The sequence below is a fragment of the Rhincodon typus genome, chromosome 21, assembly GCF_021869965.1.
Source record: "Rhincodon typus isolate 14 chromosome 21, sRhiTyp1.1, whole genome shotgun sequence".
NCBI lineage: Eukaryota > Metazoa > Chordata > Chondrichthyes > Orectolobiformes > Rhincodontidae > Rhincodon > Rhincodon typus.
The window spans coordinates 39711862-39735089 of NC_063352.1; the positions used below are offsets into that span (position 1 = coordinate 39711862).

The 23228-nt window shown below is 39.7% G+C and overlaps 1 protein-coding gene across 3 annotated transcripts in view; it reads left to right on the top strand.

Annotated features, from left to right (window-relative positions):
• The first annotated feature begins 5199 nt into the window (after window positions 1-5199).
• Window positions 5200-23228, top strand: part of ap5z1 (adaptor related protein complex 5 subunit zeta 1) — a 52973-nt gene continuing 34944 nt past the window's right edge. The window contains exon 1 of one of the 3 annotated variants that reach the window (XM_048609405.1): window positions 5200-5344. In XM_048609405.1, the coding sequence (XP_048465362.1) occupies window positions 5331-5344 (14 nt within the window). In that variant the 5' untranslated portion in view covers window positions 5200-5330. Of the gene's footprint in view, window positions 5345-5433; window positions 5649-23228 lie in introns of those variants that run through there. The other 2 variants (XM_048609406.1, XM_048609407.1) reach the window with 2 other exon arrangements.

Here is a 23228-nt window from a genome sequence, read left to right on the forward strand (position 1 = left end):
ACAGACTCAAACTTTCCTCGCAGGATAACCCCCTTACCCCACGAATCAGTTGAGTGAACATTCTCTGCACTGTTTGTAGTACAATTATATCCTACGCAGATCAAAACCCTACACAGAACTCTGATATGGTCTCACTAAGGCCCTGTAGCAAAACACCTTTCATATTCCATTCCACTACCAATAAATTACATTACCTTCCTAATCACTTTCTGTACCTGTATACTAACATCTTGTGATTCATATACCAGCACAGCCAGATCCCTCTGTTCCTTCTGTAAACCCTCCCCATTTAAATAATATACTACTTTCCTATTCTACCTGCCAAAGTGGACAAGTTGAAACTTTTCCACATCGTCCATCTGTGACACCTTTGGTCACTCACTCAAGGAATTTGCAAAGGAATGTAGTTGGTTCTGTCCTGGCACAACTTGTTTTCCTACATATTGTGTCATCAGCAAAATTAGCAACCATACATTTGGCACCTTTGTTCAAATTATTGCTAAACATTGTAAATAGCACTGATCCCTGTGGTACCTGTCGTATCATCATGCCAGTATGAAAATAACCTATTTGTTTTCACTATCTATCTCCAAACTAATCAATCCGCTACCTTAGCTAGTATGTAACCCCCTTACACCTGAACTCTTTGATGCAGCAACTTGTCAAATGTCTTCTGGAAATGTAAGAACATCACAGGGTTCCCTTTTATCCGCAATGCTTATTATTCCTTGAAGAATTTTAATGAATTCATCAAAATGATTTGTCTTTCACAAAACCATGTTGATTGCCTGATCAAATAAAGATTTTTTAAAATTGGCTGCTATAGTCTCCTTAATAATGCATTCCAGCAATTTTGCCGATGACGAGATGTTAGGTTAACTGGCCTGTCATTTCCTGTTTTCTGTCTGCCTGTTCTTGAATGAAGGAGTTACACTTACTATTTTCCAGCCTGATGGGACCTTTACAGAACCTTGAGAATTTTGGAAGAATTAAAACCAATACATCTACCACTTCAGCAGTCGCTTCCTTTAAGACTTTAGAATGGATTCCACCAAGACTTGGGACTTGCCAGGTTGCAGTTATAATGATTTTCTCAGTATTCTCCCCCTGGCAATTTTAGAATTGTTTTAAATTCTACCATCCCTTTTACCTCTCAATTTACAATTATTTCTGGGAAGTTACTTGTATCATCAGTGATGGTAGATGCAAAATACCTGTTCATGTAATCAGCTGTATCCTTATTAATTCCCTAGAAACTCTAGAGAACCAATGCTAACTTTACTTTATTTTCAATTAATACTGTCTTTGACTGCTCAGTTAGCTACAGGTGGCACAAGTTTCCCCTAATGTCCTTCTTTCTCATTGGATTTTGTCTATTATAGAGTGTTTGTAAATATTTCCTTTAATGTCAGATGCTGCATCTCTATTGACCTAAACCTTGACCTAATTTCCAACTTCACTTTAGCCAGGCCTGCCTTCATGCCCACAAAATTGCCCCTATTTAAATTTCAGACCCAGTTTTTTTTCTTCCATCCTGAAACTGACTGCAAAATTTAATCATTCTATGACCACTGCTACCAAGGGGCATCTTTACTATGTAGTCATTGATTATTCCTGTCTCATTATGTATTACCAGATCTAGAATAGCCTACTCTGGTTGGCTCTAGAACATGCTGCCTTAAGAAACAGTCCTAAAAACTGTCCATGAACTCATCTTTCAGATTAATTTTGCCAATCTGATTCATCTGATCTCTATATAGATTGAAATGAACCATGAATTCACACAGGTCTCCAATATTTCTTCCTAGATGCCATGTCCTACACTTTGGTTTGATCTATAAACAACATACATAAGTGACTTCTTAACTTTGCAATTTTTTTATCTATCCAAACTGATTCTACATCTTAATCTTTACAGCTAAAATCATTTTTGTCTATTATACTGCACTGATGTCATCTTTAATTAACAGAACTACCAATCCATCTTTTCATTGCCTGTCCTTCCAAAATGTCATGTATCCTTGAATATTAGGGCCCCAGTCTTTGTCATCTTGCATCTATGTTCCTGTAATGACTACCAGATCATAAATATTTTGAACTGTTGATTAATCTGTTTTCATTGAATGCTATTCCCATTCAAGTTACAGAACCTTTACTACTTTTATTTCTCCATTTTTGCAGCCTCTAACCTTATCTGCCAGTGTACCCTTATGTTTGTATGTTCTGTGCCTTCCTATCACTTTCTGATTATCATTTCTCTTATTGTTACCTTGCTCATTTGCCCTAGCTTCTCCCTTTTAATTTATCATGTCTTTGCCCATTTGATCGCTTGTCCTTACTACTTAGTTTAAAGTCCTCTCTACCATCGTTGTTATAAGATTTTCCAGAATATAGATTCCAGCATGGTTCAGATGAAAACTGTCTGAGCTGCTGTTACTTTCCCCAAGTATTTGTACACCATGAACTATCTCTGAGCCATTTAATTCTGTAATCTTACTTGCCCCACCCTAATTCACTTATGGTTGAGGTAATAATTAAAAGATAATTAACTTTTGAGGCTGTGCTTTTGAATTTAGTCCCTAGTTCTCAGATTTACATTGGAATTAGTGAGTCCCAACAATTTCTGGCATCTTTAATGAATGTCTATCATGAAAACAACTTAATGAAGCTTCAAGTGTTGCAACACAGTCAGTAAGATGCTGATATGATGTAGCTTCTGGAAGAAAGGGCAACATGGACAGCAATTTCCTTATTTCTTCAGTAAACTGCAAATGTATTGTTTGATTTTTAGATCAATAACAGTAACTGCTGACGACTTGGAATTTCTGGGAAAATAATGATGAGCCTAATAATTCAAAGGTTAAAAGAAACAAAGTAACATGGGGTAAATCCAACTTCAAAAACAAAGACAATTATAACTCTTTTAAAATCAAATAAATCAGCTTGAACTACCAGCCTAAAACCCTCATGACTTTTCTCCCTCTCTTCATATATATATAAAATACAGGTAAATGATCCATTGAGATGTATCCCAGGAATAGATCCACTTGCCTGAAGCTTCAGAAATCTTTTTCTGCTACTTTTTTTCTAATATACCACACTATATTTTCTGTCACCTGATTGTTATCTTAATGAGTTGAAGTTATCATTCAACAATGCCCTACTTTAGCTCTTTCTCAACCATTTTTGTGTCGCTTTTATGATTACATCTTCTAATGTTCCATGGTGAATGTTATCCAATCATTGCGGTTTGAGATTTATGGAATTTTTTGGGGGATTTTGATTCAACTCAGTATGTGTTTATACAACCACAAAGCCAATCTATTGTATCCTTGTGGGGAACAGTGTTAAAACAATGTTATACCTTGCAACCTCAGTGTAGACATTTTGAAGTTTCATTACAGAGTTACTGGATCTAGTGGCTATCAAAGTGCATGATTTAAATTAAATTCTCTAAACGCTGGAGGGGGTGCAAAGGAGGTTCACTAGGTTGATTCCAGAGTTGAGGGGGTTGGCTTATGAGGAGAGACTGAGTAGATTGGGATTATATTCATTGGAATTCAGAAGATTGAGGGGGGATCTTATAGAAACATATAAAATTATGAAGGGAATAGATAAGATAGAAGTAGAGAGGATGTTTCCACGAGCAGGTGAAGCTAGGATAAGAGGGCATAGCCTCAAGATTAGAGGGAGCAGATTTAGGACTGAACTGAGAAGGAATTTCTTCACCCAGAGGGTTGTTAATCTATGGAATTCCTTGCCCAGTGAAGTTGTTTGACGCTACTTCAGTAAACGTTTTTAAGGAAAAGGTAGATTTTTTTTGAACAATAAAGGAATTAAGGGTTACAGTGAGAATGCGGGTAAGTGGATCTGGGTCCACGAAAAGATCAGCCATGATCTTATTGAATGGCGGAGCAGGCTCGAAGGGCCAGACGGCCTACTCCTGCTCCTAGTTCTTATGTTCTTATGTTCTCACATTGTGAAAAGGCTTATCAGTTGGATGTATAACTGAAGTCCCCTTAAATCACTGGATATATTTGTGTTGGATTTAACCAGAAATGTCATGGAGGAGTTACCTATGTCAGCCTTAGGCAGTTTATTGCTGCTGTGAATCATAATCATATGTGTGCTGTGGAAGATCTTGGACTATTACAGGTCTTCAAATATTGCAGTTTTTTTTAGAACTGCTTTAGGTGACTGCAGCTGCTCAAATAACTCACTAAATAAATAGTATTATCTCATTGTGCTTTTGTCATTCTTTTCAGCCTAGGCAATTAGAAAAACTCTTTTTTACTTTGAAAACATTCAGAGATAATGTATAAACTGACAAACCTAACTTCTTAAAATTGTATGCCAAGCAGTGAAACGTTCATTGAGAACTTTCGTTAATGTTGACAATTTGGAGGAGTAACTGAGGTAGTTGCATTTATGGTAGCTTTGAGAATTAGTTGCTGAGTTCAATTACCCTGATAGGCAATGTAGTAAATAATCCATGTTCTAAAAATAATTCGTGATTAAGATAGGAAAGCTTTTATTAAATACCAACAAAATTTGTTTCTTTTACTTTAATGAACATGTAACTCGTTTTGAATTTGATAAATGTTACTAAGATCACTACATGAGTTTCAGCAGTGGACGCTGTGTTTTGAGTTTGGTAGTGCAAAAGAGTTAATGCTAGTGGGAAAAATAAAGTGTTCAGATATGGGATCCGAAGGCATTTATAATTTGAGAAGGTTTATAAAAGCATGGAAGAAAACTGTCAAAGACAGTCAGAAAAATTTTGCTGTGGCTGAACGGAACAGCCAACCTACTTATTTTCCTGGATCAGTGGGCAAATAAAGCTTATCTTCAATTAGCAGAATGTGAATGCAGAAAGACAAATCAGGAGGATATCACTAAGTCAAGTGGGTGATAGATTACTGCCCCCAAAAACTGGAGCTGGGCGCAGAGAATGTCCAGCAAATTGGATGCGTGAAAATGTCTGGTGGGTTGAGGTATGGAAGTTAGTTTGAAAACTCTTGGAAAAATTGACACCATTCAAGGAACAGATCAGACAATAGAATTAATACTCTTAATCAAATTAAAGATAATTGCACTATATTTCCTAACTTGAGAATATTCTTGTAGAGCCAATTGTCTGAGTCATTGATGGTAATAGATATAACCTGCCTGGATGGATCACGATCTCTGTATGGATCCCATATATTGCTCATGCTCCAGAAGCTTTTCAGTAACTCACTCTCACTCAAGAATTGTTCTTTGAGGACACATTTAGAGTTTGCAGAACAGCTTAATTGAAGAAGTGGAGCTGCGATTATTTACAGAACCAGATGCATCGAAACAGGTTCAAGTATATAAAATTTGCAAAATATAGATAGTATCAAAAGCCAATGTCTCATTCGAGTTTAATCTTTCACAACTCTCGAGCGTTGGCTGTGGTCGCGGATTTGTGATCAGTGCGCCGGAATCGATCTTCGGTGCGTTGTTCTCCAGCCGGACGCTAAAGGGAGGTGCGGGAGACTCAATACTGCGGTGCGCGCCTCTTCCTGTTCCCCCCGGGTCCGGGGAAAATTTGGAAGGTGGTCGGGGTTGACGCGGTGGACCGTGATGTTTGGGGCCTCGGCGGGGAACCTCCTCAGGCAGGCCAGGTAACTGAACAGGGCCCTGGGAGGTGAGGCTGACCACACCTTTCACCACTTTAAGACCAGTTTAAAAATCAATTAAATGCCGTTTGAAATGTAGTTGCTTCAGAAAATCTTCTGAAGGAGGGTCTAGGCCCGAAACGTCAGCTTTCCTGCTCGGCCTGCTGTGTTCATCCAGCTCTGCACCTTCATAACCTGGTTTAAGGATAACTAGTCAGACATACAGGAAGAGTTCCTCAGTTTTCAAACTAATTACGTTCGCCTGAAAGACAGACATTCCCTCAGTACTGGACCTCACTGCAGTTTTAGTCTCCATTCAATACTCCAGTCTCTGAACTATAATCTCTCGGCTTTTAAAGTGAGTCTGGGTCCACTGAGCTCAACAGTTAACACCAACGGCAAATCAGAGCTTCACTACTTTTAACCGGGTTTGATGGCAAACAGAGCTTTTCCTTTCAAAACAAAACCCCGCAAAAGTTGCACTCACTGAATTATAAATGGAAATTGGAAGTACTGAGGATACGTCTTCGGAAATAAAAAAAAACAGTTTAAAATTTTTATGATGGAGGCCTTTCAGGGTGAGACAAGATTGTTGTTTCACAAGCAGTTTTAGAGTAATACAGCACGAAAACAGATCCTTCGGTCCAACCAGTTCAGGTTTAAATCACATTATCAGCTGGACTTTGTGGGATTAGGAGAAAATTGCGAGACGTGCTGATCCACCCTAGTGTCAGAATTGCTTGTGTTGCTCTCTGGGCTTCTTTTGTCCAGTCTAGATATTTTTGGCTTCTGCATTTCAAACAATTATTTGGTGAACCTTCGTTCTCTAGATCGTTTGATAACAAAGTAAAATGCAGAATGTAGCGAGGTCTACCTTTTTAAAAAAGGGGTTTTTGTTGTGCTAGTTCCAGCTAATGGCTCCACTGATCCCTGTTCATCTTTGATCACGATAACAATGCAATAACTCAATTTAAGATGTAACTGCCAAAAAAAATTATTAAAAAGCAATGCAACAACTGAGAACCAGCAGAATGACTTTGTCTGTTATTTCCTTGTAAAAGATTAAATGATTTTTAACTTTCATGTTAAATTGTATGTGTTCACTTTTAGATCCATTTTATTTGTCTTCCTCACCAGTAACCACATTTGATTAGTTAAGAGTTTTGAGAAGTTTCAGATTCACTTCAAAAATAAGACTGCTGGTTTGATTTTTTTTTTTAAAGATTGGTTAAGAAGTTATTTCAAAACAGGTCCAGCCAGATTTAAACAACTGTTCAGAAATTTCACAGGTCTTTTACTATGCAGTCAAGTAGAAAGTGCTACATGGAACCATAGACTATTAAGGTACAGAAGGAAGCTGTTTCAGTCTTTTGATTTGGTGACGAGTAATTTCGCTAGTCTCACTTCCCCTGTATGTCTCCCTTAGTCCTGCAAATTTTTTGTCCTCGTAATTATCCAATTTCTTTTCGAAAGCTACAATTGAATCTCGTCACTATACAGACATTTCATTTCAGTTCCTTACCACTGACTGCATTAAAAAATGTTACTGTTGGTTCTTTTGATAGTCACCTTTAAATTAGTGTCTTGTTCTTGAACCTTCAGCTAATGAGAACTGTTTCTCCCAATCTACTTTGTTTGGACCCAATGATTTTGAACCACTCCAGTAAATCCCCCCTCTATCTCCTCTCCTCAAGGTATGGGAGGTAATTGTATGTTCATATCCCACCATGGCACATAGTGAAATTTAAATTTAGGTTATTTATTAGAGCTGAAAGCTAGTCTGTTGGTTACCGAGGAATTGTTGATTGTTGTAAAGTCCCATCTGGTTCACTAATGTCCTTTTTAGGAGATGGAAGCAAATCTACTGTTCTCACTTGGTGTGACTTAAAATACACAGCAATGTAGTTGAGTCTGAGTAGGCTCTCCTGAGCCTCTTCAAAGGGCCGCTAGCAATGGGAAGCAGATACTGGCTTTGCCTAGAGATGTCCACATCTAATACAAGAACTAAAGAAGCCTTAGCTATGCCAATCCGCCCATGTAACTAAGTCTTTCATCCTTGGAACCATTCACACAAGCCTTTTCTGTGCCTTCTCCGATGTCTTCACGTTCTTCCTATATTGTGGTAACTGGACTTTGGACACACTGCTCCAGTAGAAGCCAGACTAAACTTACCTGCATTTAATGTCCTGTCTCTATTTATAAAGTCCAGATCCTATATATCCATATTAATCACTTCTCATCCAGCTCTGCCTTCAACAGTTTTTGTATGAATACCTCCCAGATCCCTTTGCCCCTGCATATTTTTTAAACTTGTGTGTGTGTGTGTATTATACAGATAGCATAACTGTTTGTGGTGCAGGTCCAGATTACTTGGCAGTTTTACAGTGATTATTTGATTCTTTTCTAGAAAGCTCCTTGGTAACTCAAACATATATTTTACCAATCTTTAAGATTTCACTGAGCAAAAGCCAGGAAAGAAGGTGATTACACAAGCATTTTTATCATGATTTTGATTTGTTGCTGCTTACCAGAGAATTCAACTTTAATCTATCACTGAATTTAAACAGCTGAATTGTGGTTATAGAAACTGTAATGTATTTTGACTGTTGTTGCTAAAAGATTATTAATTTTTGTATGCAATGGAGTAAGGTGGCTGAGAGATTCAGGACCTAACCCATGTTGACCTAGGCATTATGCTGGATGGTAGTGTGGGAGTTTGAAATGTCTCTGTATAAAAGTCTTTCACCCTATATGGTGAATCTTTAGTCCATTTGAAACAAGTAAATTATTGTATGTATTAACATATGAACCATGTTTGTTCACTGTGGTTGCATAGGTTGGGTGGGATGCTGTTTGGGGTGGGGGGTCAGTATGGACTCAATGGGTCGAATGGCCTGCTTCTATGCTGTAGTGGTTCTACAATTACCAGGCCCTTTCCTTTTCATCTATGGCACACCGATTGATATCCAAAACCTGATTTGAATAGATATTTGCTCAACTCTGTTGGCCAGAACGAATGAACGTACAAGTGCCTTTTATGTCTTCCGTAGTGAATGCTTGGAGAGACTAACAGCAATGCCTCTTCAAATACTAATAATCCAGGTAGAATTTTTAATATGAAGAGGATAGAATCTTGTGAACAACACAGATTCAAAACAAATATATTTCCTGAAATGGATGTTATTTGTTTCGGGTGCTGAATCAATTGCAGGGATGAGATTTTAGGGTGTAGTGACCTTTTTTATGAATTTAAATTTTGGGCAAGTTCCTTGGATTGAAATTAGCTAAAGTGATTATTTTCAAGATTAGTGATGAAATAGATCCACGCAGCTACAGATCTACACATGGGCAAGTTTGAATTGGGTGAGGAATAATCCTGTGAAAAGGGTCATTTCTGAAGAAGGGTCCCGACCCAAAACGTCAACTTTCCTGCTCCTGTGATGCTGCCTGGTGTGTTGTGTTCCTCCAGCTCCACACTGAGTTATCTCAGACTCCAGCATCTGCAGTTCTTATTATCTCTCTGAGGCTCAAACCCACATTTGGGAGGTGAATCCCCAATTGAAATATTTTAACAAGGTTGCATGTCCCAAATGACTTTCTCTGTTCTGCCTTTTAATGTGAGAGTCATAGAGCAGTTGCGGCACGGTAGCAAGTCATTTAGCTCATCGAGTCCATGCCAGCTGTCTGAAGAGCAGTTCAGTCCATTTCATTCCTCTCATGTAACCCTCCTATCCCTGCAAGTTTATTTCCCTTGATTCCTGTTCTGTTTCCTTATGAAACATTGTCTCCACTATCACTACCTTCATAGGTAGCATGTTCCAAGTCATTACCCCTTACTATGTAAAAAATGTTATTCCTGACATTGTTTCTCTGCTGAAAAATGTGAATCCCTAGTTCATGTCCCATTAGGTAATGGGAATTGGCCAGCCAGGTTTCCTGGGCCTTGCAAAAGTTGGCATCTAAAGGAGGTGATGACTGTTAAATTGTACAGGCAAGTGTTTCTCTAGCACTACTTGTGGGCCTGGAAGAGCAGGACTGCTACTCGGAAACCACTAGCCAAACCTCAATTGTAATCCTTAAACAACAATCCAGTGCCATAGTCAGAGGTTTACAGCACGGAAATAGGCCCTTTGGCCCATCTTGTTCATGCTGCCCAGTTTTTGTAATTAGTTTGCCTAGTTTCATTTGCCTGTGTTTGGTCCATATCCCTCCATACCTATCCCATCCATGTACCTGTCCTAATGTTTTTAAAATGACAAAATTGTATTTGCCTCCACCACCATCTCTAGCAGCCCATTCCAGACACTTACCACACGCCTGTGGGGAAAAAAAATTGCCCCTCTGGATCCTTTTGTTTATCTCCCCTTTCCCCTTAAACCTATGCCCTCTAGTTTTAGACTCCTCTACCACGGGAGAAGGCTGTTGGCTAGCTACTTTTACTGTGCTTTTCATGATTTTACAGACCTCCTATAAAGTCACCCCTTCCAAGGACACCAGCTTGAACACGTGCACCAACAGTTTGAAGAACAGCTTCCTGTCGTTATTAGATTGATGAATGGGCTCTCTAACTTCAATTAATGTTGAACTTGCTTCATGCATCTCCTGTGCAGTGTAACCTGTACGCCTAACTCTGTCTAAGCACCCTATGATGTGTATGTCCTTACTTACTATGATCTGCCTGTCCTGCTCGCAAACAAAGCTTTTCACTGTGCTTGGGTATACTTGACTACAATAAATCAAATTGAATCAAATCCTCCCAATTCAACACCATGTCCTCTAAACTGATCTCGCTATTCCCTCTCCAGAATTCCCATCGCCTCTAGGGTTTCCCTATTAATTAACCCTCCAGCCCCCACCTCACCTTCACTGACATCTGAATTTCTCCCTCTTCCAGTCAGTGCCCCTGTGACGTGACATCTGAACTGTGCATGTTCCCTCCTTGAATCTTCTCAACAGATTTTTTCATGCCAACCCATTGCTATCACTCTGTCCCCTGAGCTCTCTCGCTACCCACTGTCAATGTGTGCATTTAGGAAAATAGCTAAGTGTGTGTTGGCCCTGTAAAAGGGGATACTGGCAATTAATTGACTCTATTGCAGCCTAAATCACTGATGAGACAAAGGTGACAAGCAGGTTGTGAGGTGGGAGCAGCGAGTCTGCAGAGGGATATGGGTAGGTTATAAATGATGGGCAATTGTTTGGCAAATGGAGATAACATGGGGAAAATGTGGTTGTTCACTCTGGCGGGAAGAATAGAGAGGCAAAGTAATATTTAAATAGAGACTAGAGAATGCTATGTTGCAGAGGGATCTGGTTATCCTTTTGTATAAATCACAAAATGTTAAGATGCAGCTAAAGCAAGCAATTAGAAAGATAAGTCAAAATTCTGGCCTTCTATTGCCAGAGAGATGGAGTATAAAGATAGGGCTATTTTGCTACAACCGTACATCGCATTAACGAGATTGCTACTGTGTACAATTTGAGGGAAATTAAAAGGAAAGACTTGTATTGGAAGCAGCCCAGAGAAGGATAAATGGATTGTCTTATGCGGAAAGTTGGGACAGGTTGGCAATTTACTCCCTGGTGTTTATATGAATAAGAGCTGATCTCATTGAAACATGCAAGATTCTTCTAGGGCTTGATACATCAATGTTGAGAGGTTCTTTCCTGCTGTAGGGTAACCTAGAATTAGGAGGTGCAGTTGAAAAAATATAAACAGAAGGAAACTATCAGAACTGAAAAATAGTCATTGGACTCTATGTTAAATGTGTTTCACTCTTTGTAGAGACTGTCAGAGTTTCTCCTCCACATTTTTTAAAAAAATTTCAGATCTGCAGTATTTTGCTTTTATTTGATGGCTTAAAAATAAGTAGTCTTCCCAACAGAATATACTCAAGTATGAGTTAGATTGGATCAAACTGCACTATCAGATCAGCCATGATATAATTGAATGACAGAGCAGCCTCAGTGGACCGTTACGTGATGCAGGCCTGATTTATTTCCTATTCTCTGCTCAGCTGGTTGATTTGATTTTCATTATGGCACAGAAACTGGCTTCAGTACATCCAGAGGAGAAAGCTCAGCCAGGATTTTTGACATTATTATGATCCTGTGATTGTTATTTGAAAATGGACATTATGTCTGTGAGTGATCGGTCTGGGCTACTCTGACCTCTGCAGTCAGAGTGCCTGCTGCTGCCCACTTTTATGTGAAGAGAGGCCACCTGGGAGAAGCTGACAGGCTATCAGTGCCTCCGAAACCACACCCTGTGAGAGTTGGGGGCAACAGCAGAGAATAAATTGAGCAGAAATATACTGCCAAGAACAAAAGAAGAGTACAGCACAGGAACAGGCCCTTCTGCCAACTAAGCCTATGCTGACACTGACATCTTTCTAAACAAAAAACCTTTTGCCTCTACGTATTCCGTGTCTCTGCCTGTTGATGTATCTGTTAAGATGCCTCTTAAATGTTGCTGTTTTGTCTGCTTCTACCAGCTCCTCAGGCAGCACATTCCAGGCATTTAACACTCTGCATGAAAAAAGAACTTGCCTTTTGCATTTTCCTTTTAAACTTTCCCCTTTTACCTATATCCCGTAGAAGTTGACATTTCTAGCCTGGGGAAATTAACTGCAACTATTCATTCTATCCATGTCCCTTAACTTTGTACACTTCTATCAGGTTGCCTCACAGCCTCTGATGTTCAAGTGAAAGCAAGCCAAGTTTGTCTAATCTCTCCTCATTGCTGATACCCGCCAAACCAGGCAATGAGATGGTAAACCTTTTCTGTACCCTCTCTAAAGCCTCCACATCCTTCTGGTATTGTGATGGCCAGACCTGTACTCAATATTCCAGATATGGCCTTACTAAAGTTCTGTACACTGCAACACGATTTGCCAATTTTTATATTCTGTGCCCTAACCGATGAAGGCAAGCATGCTTTATGCTTTCTTGACCACCTTTATTCACCTGTGTTGCCACTTTCGGGGAACTGTGGACCTGTATGCCTAGATTGCTCTGTACGTTAATGCTTCTAAGGTTCTGGCATTTACGGTATAGTTCCCTCCTGCATTACACCTTCCAAAATCCATCACCTCTCATTTGTCCAGATTAGATTCCATCTGCCATCTCTCCATACAAGTCTCGACCCTATCTATATCCCGCTGTATCCTCTAGCAATCCTCTTCCCTATCAGCAGTTGCTGGAAAAGATCAGCAGATCTGGCAGCATCTGTGAAGGAGAAAACAGATCCCTGCAGAACGCCACTGGTCACAGAGCTCCAGTCAGGGGAAAAAAAGACCTTCCACCACTACTCTCTAATTTCTATGTGCATCTTATCAGCTCACTGTGGATCCCATGTAACTTCACCTTCTGTATCAGCCTGCAATGAGGGACCTTGTCAAAGTCTTTGCTAAAGTCCGTGTAGATGACATCCACCACCTTGCCCCCATCAGTGATCTTTGTCAATTCCTCAAAAAACTCAATCAAGTTTGTGAGACACAACCTCTCGAAGCCATGCTGCCTTTCGCTGACATGTCCATATTTCCAGATGTGAGTAATTCCTCTCCCTATGAATCTTTTCTGATAATTTCCGTATCGCTGACATAAGGCTCACTGGCCTGTAATTTCTCGGATTATACCTGTTGCCCTCCTTTTTATAAAAAAGGAACAACATTGACTATTTTCCAGTTCTCTGGGATCTCTTCTGTGATTAACGGAGTTACAAGGATTTTGTACAAGGCCCCAGCAATTTCCTCCCTCAGTATTCTGGGATAGATCCCATCAGGTTCTGGCGACTTTTCTGCCTTCATGCTTTCAAAACACACAACAACACCACCTTTTCTTTTAAAATATCAACATGCCCTAGAATATCAACATACCCTTCTTTAGACTCACCATCCATCATATCCTTCTCCTTTGTGAATACCAATGCAAAGCATTTGTTAAGGATCTCACCTCACTTCCTGTGGCTCCATGCATATATTCCCTCCATTTTCCTTGAGCGGACCTACCCTTTCCCCAGCTACCGTCTTTTGTGCTGTGCGTGTAAAACACCTTGGAATTTTCCTTAATTTTGTTTGTCAAAGACATTTCATGGCCCCCTTTTAATCTCCCTCACTCCATGAGATGCTGGAAATTTATTTTTGTTTTTTTAAAAAAAAAAGTTGTTTTAATTTTTAAAAAGGAAAATTGGACTGAACAAACTAATGAATACGTGAACAGGAAAAGGCAATAGAGGTTTATTGTGGACACAGGCCAGAAATTGAAAAGAAGGTGGCACTGAACAGGGCTCTGAATGATCCCTCTGATGGATTTAGCTTAATGAGTACAATCTGATAAATGTGACAAACTTGTTCCCATATGAGTGCTCTAATTAATGGTATTGAGCAATAATTCTTCCTGAACAGCAGATTCCTCGGGAGAAGCCAAAGTGTAAATGACAGTCAATAATTAGATTTGCATGTGGCTCTCTGACATGAGAATGCAGTGCACACAATGTGTTTGCCAAGATATCTGATCAATATTTTCATTTCAAAAGAATGAAAAGTGCATCCTTCATTTATAACACTGGTAATGAAACGAAAATTGCATACGTTTTTCACTAATGTGTGATGAAACAGAATTTGGGGAACCATCCAGCCATAAAACATGGAAGCTGCCATTCATCCTGCACAAACACCAAAAACACACACTTTCTATGAATTGTTTGAGTTTGATTGATACAAATTACTGCATTAATATCTGAAGAGGGAGAAATTCTTTTACGTGGGATGCAGATTTGGGCTGTAAGATGGCTGCCATTTGAACCTGACAATCAGGCAGACTGGTGCATCCAAAAAGGTGTGGAGTTATTGAGAGTTCTTGTGGTAATAGGTGCCACTTAATCCAGTAAAATGGAATTGTTCACTGGACTACATTTACAGAATCCATAAATAGAATTATAAAGTATGGCAAAACTCTTCCCTTTATCTAAGCTGATGGTTAGGCAGTAAGTTCTTTGGGGATTGAGGATCTTTATATGGTATGCATTTGCTGATGGCTGAAATGACCAATCCACAAGAGTGCAGGTTGTGCCTTAAGTGCTGCATATGAAGTGGTTATCAGGGTGTCACTTGTGGGTTACTGTTTTCAGTACAGGCAGTCCCTGGGTGAATGGGTTCTATTCTTGAGTGTTTGGGAGTTGATTTGTATACAGTTTGGAACGCAGTACAAGATTATATAAGATAATTGCTCACAAGTATAAAGAAACGCCCACATGTTGGATCTTTTAAAATTAATATTAATGCAGGATCTTGCTTGTAAGTACAAGCGTTTGTAATCCAAACATCTGCAAATCAGAAACAAAAATAGAAATTGTTAGAGCTCAGCAGGCCTGGCAGCGTCTGTACAGAGAAATCAGGGTTAACGTTGTGGGTCGAGTGACCCTTCCTCAAAACTCGACTCAATGATAACCCTGATTTCTCTGCACAGATGCTGCCAGACCTGAGTGTTTCCAGCAATTTTGTTTTTTGTTTTTGATTTGCATCATCTACAGTTCTTTCGGTTTTTATTTAATCTGTAAATCGGGACCTTCTGATTTGATGTCTGCTTTCAAACCACTGTAGCCATTGGTTGTCCCGAATGCTAGCCCACCACTGATGCCATGTCAGCCTCTCACCAGTGTCTTCCAGGTGTGAAAATTAATGTTTAGGGCATTCATTGCCATGCTCACCAGCATCTTGTACATGGAGCTTTGGGTGTCCCACTGGCTCAATATCAGTGTGGTGTCTCAAGCAAATGATAAAAGTTCTGAGGAAGGGTCACCGGGCCCGAAACGTTAACTCTGTTTTCTCCTTCACAGATGCTGCCAGACCTGCTGAGCTTTTCCAGCAACTTTGTTTTTGTTATAAAAGTTTGGGGGCGGTTCTGCAATGATCTCTTAGAACAAGGACAACTCCAGGGTTTGGATTTATCATAGGTCTTAAAGCATAAGAAGAGAAACACCAGGTTTTACATTCTGAAAGAAGGTGCCATTTGGAAGCTGCTAAAGCCTCCTTGCAGTTATAAGTATTATCCATAACAGAATTGCAAAGCTGCCAAAAGCTAAACTAATGGAATTAACATATAAGTTAGAAATGTAATTGCCTGCTGGAGCTGAGAAGGCAGAGGTGATTGAAGGATGTTCGCAGCATTTGGACTTGGTAGAAAAACAATGAGACGTTTAGAGTCTGTTAATATTGAGTTACAGTTAAAGCAGTTTGAATATGAAAAACTGAAACATCTGGAGGTGAAGAACCTGGAAAAGGAGATGGAATTCTAAAGAGCAGAAAAGTACAAGGGAAGAACATTGTAATGGAAAAGAATGGAAATTAGAAGGCTAGAACTAGAAATTGTGGAGATGGGAGGGGAATGTGGTTGGTTGGTGAGAGTGTTACAATGATACAGTTAAGAAAAAAAGTCAGATGCCAATAGAAACTGAGGAAAATCTTAGTCATAATCCAAAGCGCAGTAAGGAAATGCTGACATTTGTACAGAGAATTCCAAAATTTTGCGGAAATGGATTTAGAGGCATCCGTTTCCAGTTGAGAAAATAACCAGAAAAGTGAGGTAGCCAAACGAAAACTCTGGATTGTCCAGGCAAAGCCAGACGGTGGGTGCAACACAGGAATGTATACACTTCTTTCAGAGGAGGTTTCTGTGGATTATGATGTGTTAAAAGATGTTCTTCTTTGGTGCATTTGAGTTAGGTCCTGAAGCATACAGGTGAAGTGTCGAAATTTGGGGAAACTTCTGGACAAACCTATATTGAATTTGAAAGGTCTAAAGAAAGTAATTTTAATAGGTGGGTACAAACGTTGAGAGTTGAAATTGCATAGATCATTCTCTCAGTGGAATTTTAAAAAATCGTTATCTTTGGTAATAAGAACCCATAGTGAAGCCCAAAGGATTATGGGTTGCGATGGCTAAACAGGCAGCAGCAACAGCTGGTTGAATGAGCTGATCTGTAAAACTAAACCTTTTTTTTTTTTTCTGTCACTCTGACAAATTGGAAAAGAATAGAAAGTGGGAGAGAGAGAGGACAACCAGTAGCCAGAATGAAATTGCGGATGGCTGGGAATGCGCTGAGAAGCACTCTAGATCAAAAATGAAATTACTGAGGATGGAGGTGCTTTTCAAAAAAAAAAAGGCCTAAGTGTTTTGTAATAAAGTGGGATACCTTTTTTTGTTCATATTTTTGGAACATTCAAAGGAAACCTATTGGACTTATTAGGGTTTGTAAGAATGAATCTGAAAAATAAACTAAAATGGCAAATAACACCAATCAAGTTGCAGTTTTAACAACAAAACTGGAGCTACAAACTGCCATGAATGCAGGAGCAATGAATAGGATAGATGAGAAGGATTAAGGACTTTTGTCAAAAGGAAAGACAGCCCTTTCTTTTTTGTCAAGTGCTGCGGCTAAAGCCATAACTGAGTCCAAGGAGCTACTCACTCTTTTGATGGAGAAGAATGTAGTTTTGACATCACATTGTGCAGTGAAAGCCAACATAATTAGGATAACTGGCAGGTATATCACAGTTTTGTTGTATAAAGTAAAATTTTGATTTGAATTATTATTGTCATGTACTAAATACAATGAAGTTTCGTACAGGCAGATCATAACATACCAAGATCAGAGGGTGATGGAACAGAGCGAAGAATACGAAGTTATGGCTGCAAAGTAGGTTCACACAACAAGATCAACATTAGATTTGAACTTTGAGAGGTCCATTCAGAAATCTAATAATAATGGGGAAGAAGCTATTCTTGAACCTGTTGGTACGTGTGTTTAAGCTTTTGTATCTTTGCCTGACAAGCGTTTGGAAGAGATTATAACTGGGCTGGGAGGGGTCTTTGTTAGCTGCCTTTCCAAGGCATTGAGGAACTGTAGATGGAGTGAATAGATGGAATGTCAGCTTGCATGATCGCCTGGGCTGTGTTCACAGCTGTCTGTAGTTTCTCACACTCTGGTGGAGCAGTTGCTGTACCAAGCTGTGATGCATCCATATACAATGCTTTCTATTGTACATCTGTAGAAGTTTGGTGAGAGTCCTTACAGACGTGCCAAATTTCCTTAAATTCCTCAGGAAGAAGAGGTGTCATTGTGCTTTCGTGACCGAGACATCCATGTGGGTGGTCCAGGACAGATTGTTGGTTATTATCACTTGTAGGAACTTGATGTTCTTGATCCTCTTCACCTCCGCTCCATCGATGTCAATAGGGGTGTGCCCTCCTAGCTTCCTGAAGTTGATGATCAGCTCTTTAGTTTTGCAGACGTTGAGGGAGAGATTGTTATCTTCACACCATGCCACTAAATTGGATTGTGACTTGTAGTCCAGAACAATGGTGGTATGAATTTTTAAGAAATGACCTGTAGATCATGTTTATTTACTCATGAGGAATGATTTAGCTGAGGTGAAGTTTGTAGCTTCATCCATAATCATGTAAAGTCCATGTGAGGATGGCACAGTCACAAGACAAGTACTTTTCCGTCATGTGTTGTGACCAGGGAAGTTGCTAAATGAAGTTCATCGATAGGGGTCAAAGTAATATGACAAGTAGATGTGAGAGCAGCTGAAACTTTCTTTTGGGACATTTCAAAAGAAGTCTTTGGCATGCCTTCATTATTTGAGGCTCGGGAGGCAGATCCAGAGTTAAGTAAATGAACACCGGCAGCTCATACTAAGGCTGAAAGAGTTCTGGAGCGTTATGATGTTAAAAACAGAGTTCTTTTGATGTGGGAAATCCTCATAGACTTGCAGACAAGGAATGGATGGTCATTTAGCAGATAGTGGTACTGCCCAGAAGTTGTTAAGGAGATGTTGCGAGTAGCTCAAGAAATGCCTACATCAGTACATGTAGTAACTTAAGCATCACTAAACAGGCATTTTACGTGGCCAAGACATCACAAAGATATAGTGCAGTTCTGTAGAACATATCATAGACATCAACGTGTCAATCAACATGTCAACCATCCTGCACTTTTAATATAAGACCAGTTTTTGGACTACCTTTTTAGCAAGCTTTAGTAGATTGTGTCTAGGGGCCGTTGCTGAAAACAAAAGCCGGATGCTATTCTTTATAATTATGGATATGGCAACCTAATTTCTGGAAGCTATTACTTTTAAGGATGTTTTAGCATAGTAGTGAAAAAATTAACTCCGCATTTTTTCAATCTGTATGGACTGCCAATTGAAATATAATCTCAGCTAGGTTCCAAATTTGCCAATTATAACCTGAAAATTTTGAGACAATGCGGTTATAAACCAAGTCAACTGTCCATCATCTACAAACACAAGGAGCTTTGGAGAGATCCCATCAACTGTCAAAATAATGATTACAGCCTCTAATTACAAATACACTCAGCATTGGAAAAAGGGATAGATTTCTTATCATTTGCTACCACCGATGTCTCTAGTGAATCTACTGGTTTCAGCCCGTATGAATTGGTGTATGGTCATGAGACAAGATACATTAAAATTGATTAAAGAGAAGTTTTTAAAGCAAAAACACAAATCTTTAATGTTGGATTACGTTCATGTTTCTAGAGAGACACTCGAGTACATATAGAGTAGCACTGGAGGACTTGAAAATTTCACAAGCAAAAACAAAATGTGCATACCAACATGCTACAGCTCAAATACTTCATTTCTGCTTGAAATGTGCCCTTAATGCCTTTGTCAGGTGAATTTCTGAAAGCAAAATTCAGTGATCCATATGAGGTAATTAGGAGAGTTAGTGAAGTGACTTATCTGAAAGGTACTCCTGATCCTAAGAAGTAGTGGATGATGCCAGAAGCATTAAGAGTGAGGTAGGTAGTTCACAAAATAAACTTCCTACAATTCAATTCAGCCACTATAAAACACTGGGAAGGTTAGATGTGGTTTCTGTACTTGGAGTAGGGATAATGGGAAGATCTACTAAGATTACTGAGGAATTACCAGAAAATCTGTAGAGATACATCTGGATGTACTCTGTTAGTTAGACATAATGTGGACTAGAGGAATTGGTGCTGACAAGATAGCATCCTTATTGGTTGAGCCCAGAAAAACAAGCTCAGCTGAAAATGGAGATTTGCCAGCACGCACAATCACTTGATTAATCTTAGTCAAAGCAGCTGTCGTTCACCTGTAATGTTAGTCCTCAACCAGATGGATCAACTTGATTCTGCAAAGTTTACAGAAAAGTAAATACAGCAAGAAAGCAGAAACCTACCCAGTTCCTCAGTTAGAAGATTTAGTGATGAGTTTATTGGCATCTCATTCCTGTCAAAGATTGACCTATTAAAAGGATGCTGGCAAGTACGATCAACATCAGCATCAACAAATAAAATAATATTTGCCTTTTGTTATAGCAAATAGGTTACGTCATGGTCAAATGATGCCATTTGGGTATAAAAGTGCGCCCGTTACATTGCAAAGATGTATGAATCAAGTTGTAGCTAAAATGCTATAATTTGTTTAGACACCATGTAATATTCAGGAAGATCTGGGAAGAAAACCGGTTTAAGAATTACAATTTGCTGTCTTCGTAATCCTGTCTATGGCAATTTTGCAAAAGTGCGGGTAACTTATTTAGAACATGTTGTAGGACAAGGATTGCCAAGAACAGCAGAAATGAAGGCTCTAATAGAATTCCCCATTCCTAAAATAAATTTCAAGTTTATTGGCAATTTTGTGGGTTTTAAGAAAACTTTGTTCCTAACGTCACAACAGTAGTATTGTTTGACAGATTTATGGTGGAAAGTGGCAAAGGTGTATGGTCAGCAGAATGCCAAGCAGGCTTTGAGACGCTGAAAACAATTCTAATAAATGAAGCAGTGTTGGCCACCCTGACTTTGCAAGAACTTTATACATTGGCAGTTGATGCTAGGTACTTGGATGGTAGGTGCAAATTTGTTGCAAGATGAGGACTTGGGAATAGAGAAACCAGTGGAATAATTTTCTAAGAAATTGAATCAATATCAGAAGAAGTACTTTATAATAGAAACAATTGAGATTGTTATTGGCCCTTCAGTATTTTTTAAGTCTGTTTGACATAAGGTAAAGGTCACCACAGTCCCAGAGGACCATAGAGTTGCTCTCTCATTAGCGAAAGATGATTGGTGATGAGTTTAACCTGAGAGTCACCACGCCTCCAGTGACGGGCAAAGTTGAGAAGGTGGAACCTCCATGGTAATCTCAGTTGGTGCAGGAATTGAACCTGCAGTATTGGTAACATGCCGGGTCGCAGAGCTGTCTAGCCATTATCCAGCAGTTTCTGTTGAAAACTTTAAAACTCAATGTGAAGTTGTTCGGTTGAGGTTATTGATTCAACTATTTAATGTAAAAATTGTTTATGTTGCTGCAAATGATAATGTAAAAAATGATAGACTAGGTTAAGAATTAAAGAGATTTGTAAAATGTGGTATAAGATGTACCTAAATTTTGCATTTTGTCTATCTGCCATACACCTTGTTGTGCAACACATATATTTTTTAAAATGTTTTGCCTCTTCCAAGGGTGGAGGTATGTAAGAGACCATGCCTTTTGGACTTTGGACTGAAATGAGGCACATGGATACTGCTTTTAAAAGTGGAATATATACAAGGAATAATGTACAAATTTGGGAGGGAAAAGACTACAGCTAACTGAGGAAAATGAGATAACACAGTGTGGAGCTGCAAGAGCACAACAGGCCAGGCAGCATCAGATGAGCTGGGGTTGGGGAGATTTTGAAACTGGTAAAGTCCACTTTGAGACCATTGGGTGCTCTACAAAGCGGTCTCTGAGCCTCCGCTTAGCCTCACTGATGTAGAGGAGGCCACATCGGGAGCAGCGGATGCAATAGACTACATTGACGGATGTGCAGGTGAACCTCTGTCTGAAGTGAAAGGTTTGTTTGGTGCTTTGGATGGAGGTGAGGGGGCAGGTGTAGCACTTCCTGCAGTTGCAGGGATAGGTGCCCCACCACCCCTGGCAAACCATTTCACCTCCCCGCTCCCACTCTCTGGGTGACATGTCCATCCTGGGCCTTCTCCAGTGTCACAATGATACCACGCAGAAACTGGAGGAGCAGCACCTCATATTCCACCTTGGGAGCCTATGACCCAATGGTCTCAATGTGGACTTTACCATTTAAAAATCTCCCCACCCTCTGTCTTATCCCATGACCAGCCCTCCCTCTCATTCCTGCCTCCTTGACCTGACACAACCTGTCCATCTTCTCTCCTGCCTATCTGCTCCTCCCACCTCACTGACCAATCCCCACCACTGCCTACCTGCACTCACCTATCACCATTCCACCTACCTTCCCAAGCCCTACCCCTCCTCTCTCTATTTAGTTCAGAGCTCCCTTCCCCTCCCTCACTTCTGAAGAAGGGTTCCGACCCAAAACGTCAACATTCCTGCTCGTCTGATGCTGCCTGGCCTGCTGTGCTCTTCCAGCTCCACACTGTGTTATTGCTGACTCCAGCATCGGCAGTTTTTACTATCTCTGAGCTAACTGATGAATATGCCTCAATGGTACGTTTTTGAGGATGTTGAGTCCAGACAAATTGGCATCCTCTTTTTGGGAGTTCAAGATTTCAGCACAGTATCAATCCTCTGGTTTAGATGCATCTTAACACAGATTCTGAGAGAAACCCTCGGAACAGCTCTGCTGTCTGCTCTCTCTTGGTAAAGTTGCTCTTCTGTCAAAAGAGCAAGTCCTCCATTCAGAGGCTGAAAGAAATCAATCTTAAAGCAAAGGAAAAATTCTAAAACCCAACCAGTGAACTAAAGAGTGATCATTGCTGTGCAAGTAACACTTATTATTGAAGAGTGAAAGGATTGAGAACAATTGTGGTATTTGGATTGGTGATGTAGAACTGTTTCCCTGACATTTTTCTTCCTCCGTACTATAATATTTGTCTTGTCTGTTTCTGTGTGTATTTGAAAGGGGTAAAGTTTAACATATATAATCACAAATTATCAATTCATTTTTCATATTTTTTTGCCATTGGTTAAGATCTGCTTGGTTACAATAAAGTTATTTTCTCTCTCAATGACAAAAACCTGGTGTCTATCCCTTTTTTTTTAACCTGAATTAGACAGTTGGGTAATTTGGACATTTTGATAGTTTAATTACATTTTCACATTTGTGACGATTTTGGGAACAGTGCGGCTCAAAATTGGTGCAATCTCTCAAGCAAGTAGTAACATTAACCAGTTCCAACTGGTGAATGATTTTAGTGATCAAGAGATGTGGCTCCTTGTCCCAAACCACAATTTTCTTGATGCTTATAGTAAGGGAGAACAACTTGCAGGTGTGGGAGAGACAATCCATAATTTTTATGGTTAAATTTCTCATCCAGAAATTCAACAAAGTATCATCAGTATAGCGAAGTCTTCTGACTAAGATGTGCTGTATTTTTGCCTTTGCTTTCAGTGTGGACAGATAGAAGGGCTTGCTCTCTGACCAGTATGCAGGGAAACCTCTTCCACCTATCTTCTTTGAAGGCATAGGTCAGGAGCGTATAATGTAGAAAGAGGACTTTCAGCCTCTATATGGTGGCTGTCAGAGATATTCAATTAGTCCCACTCCCCTGTT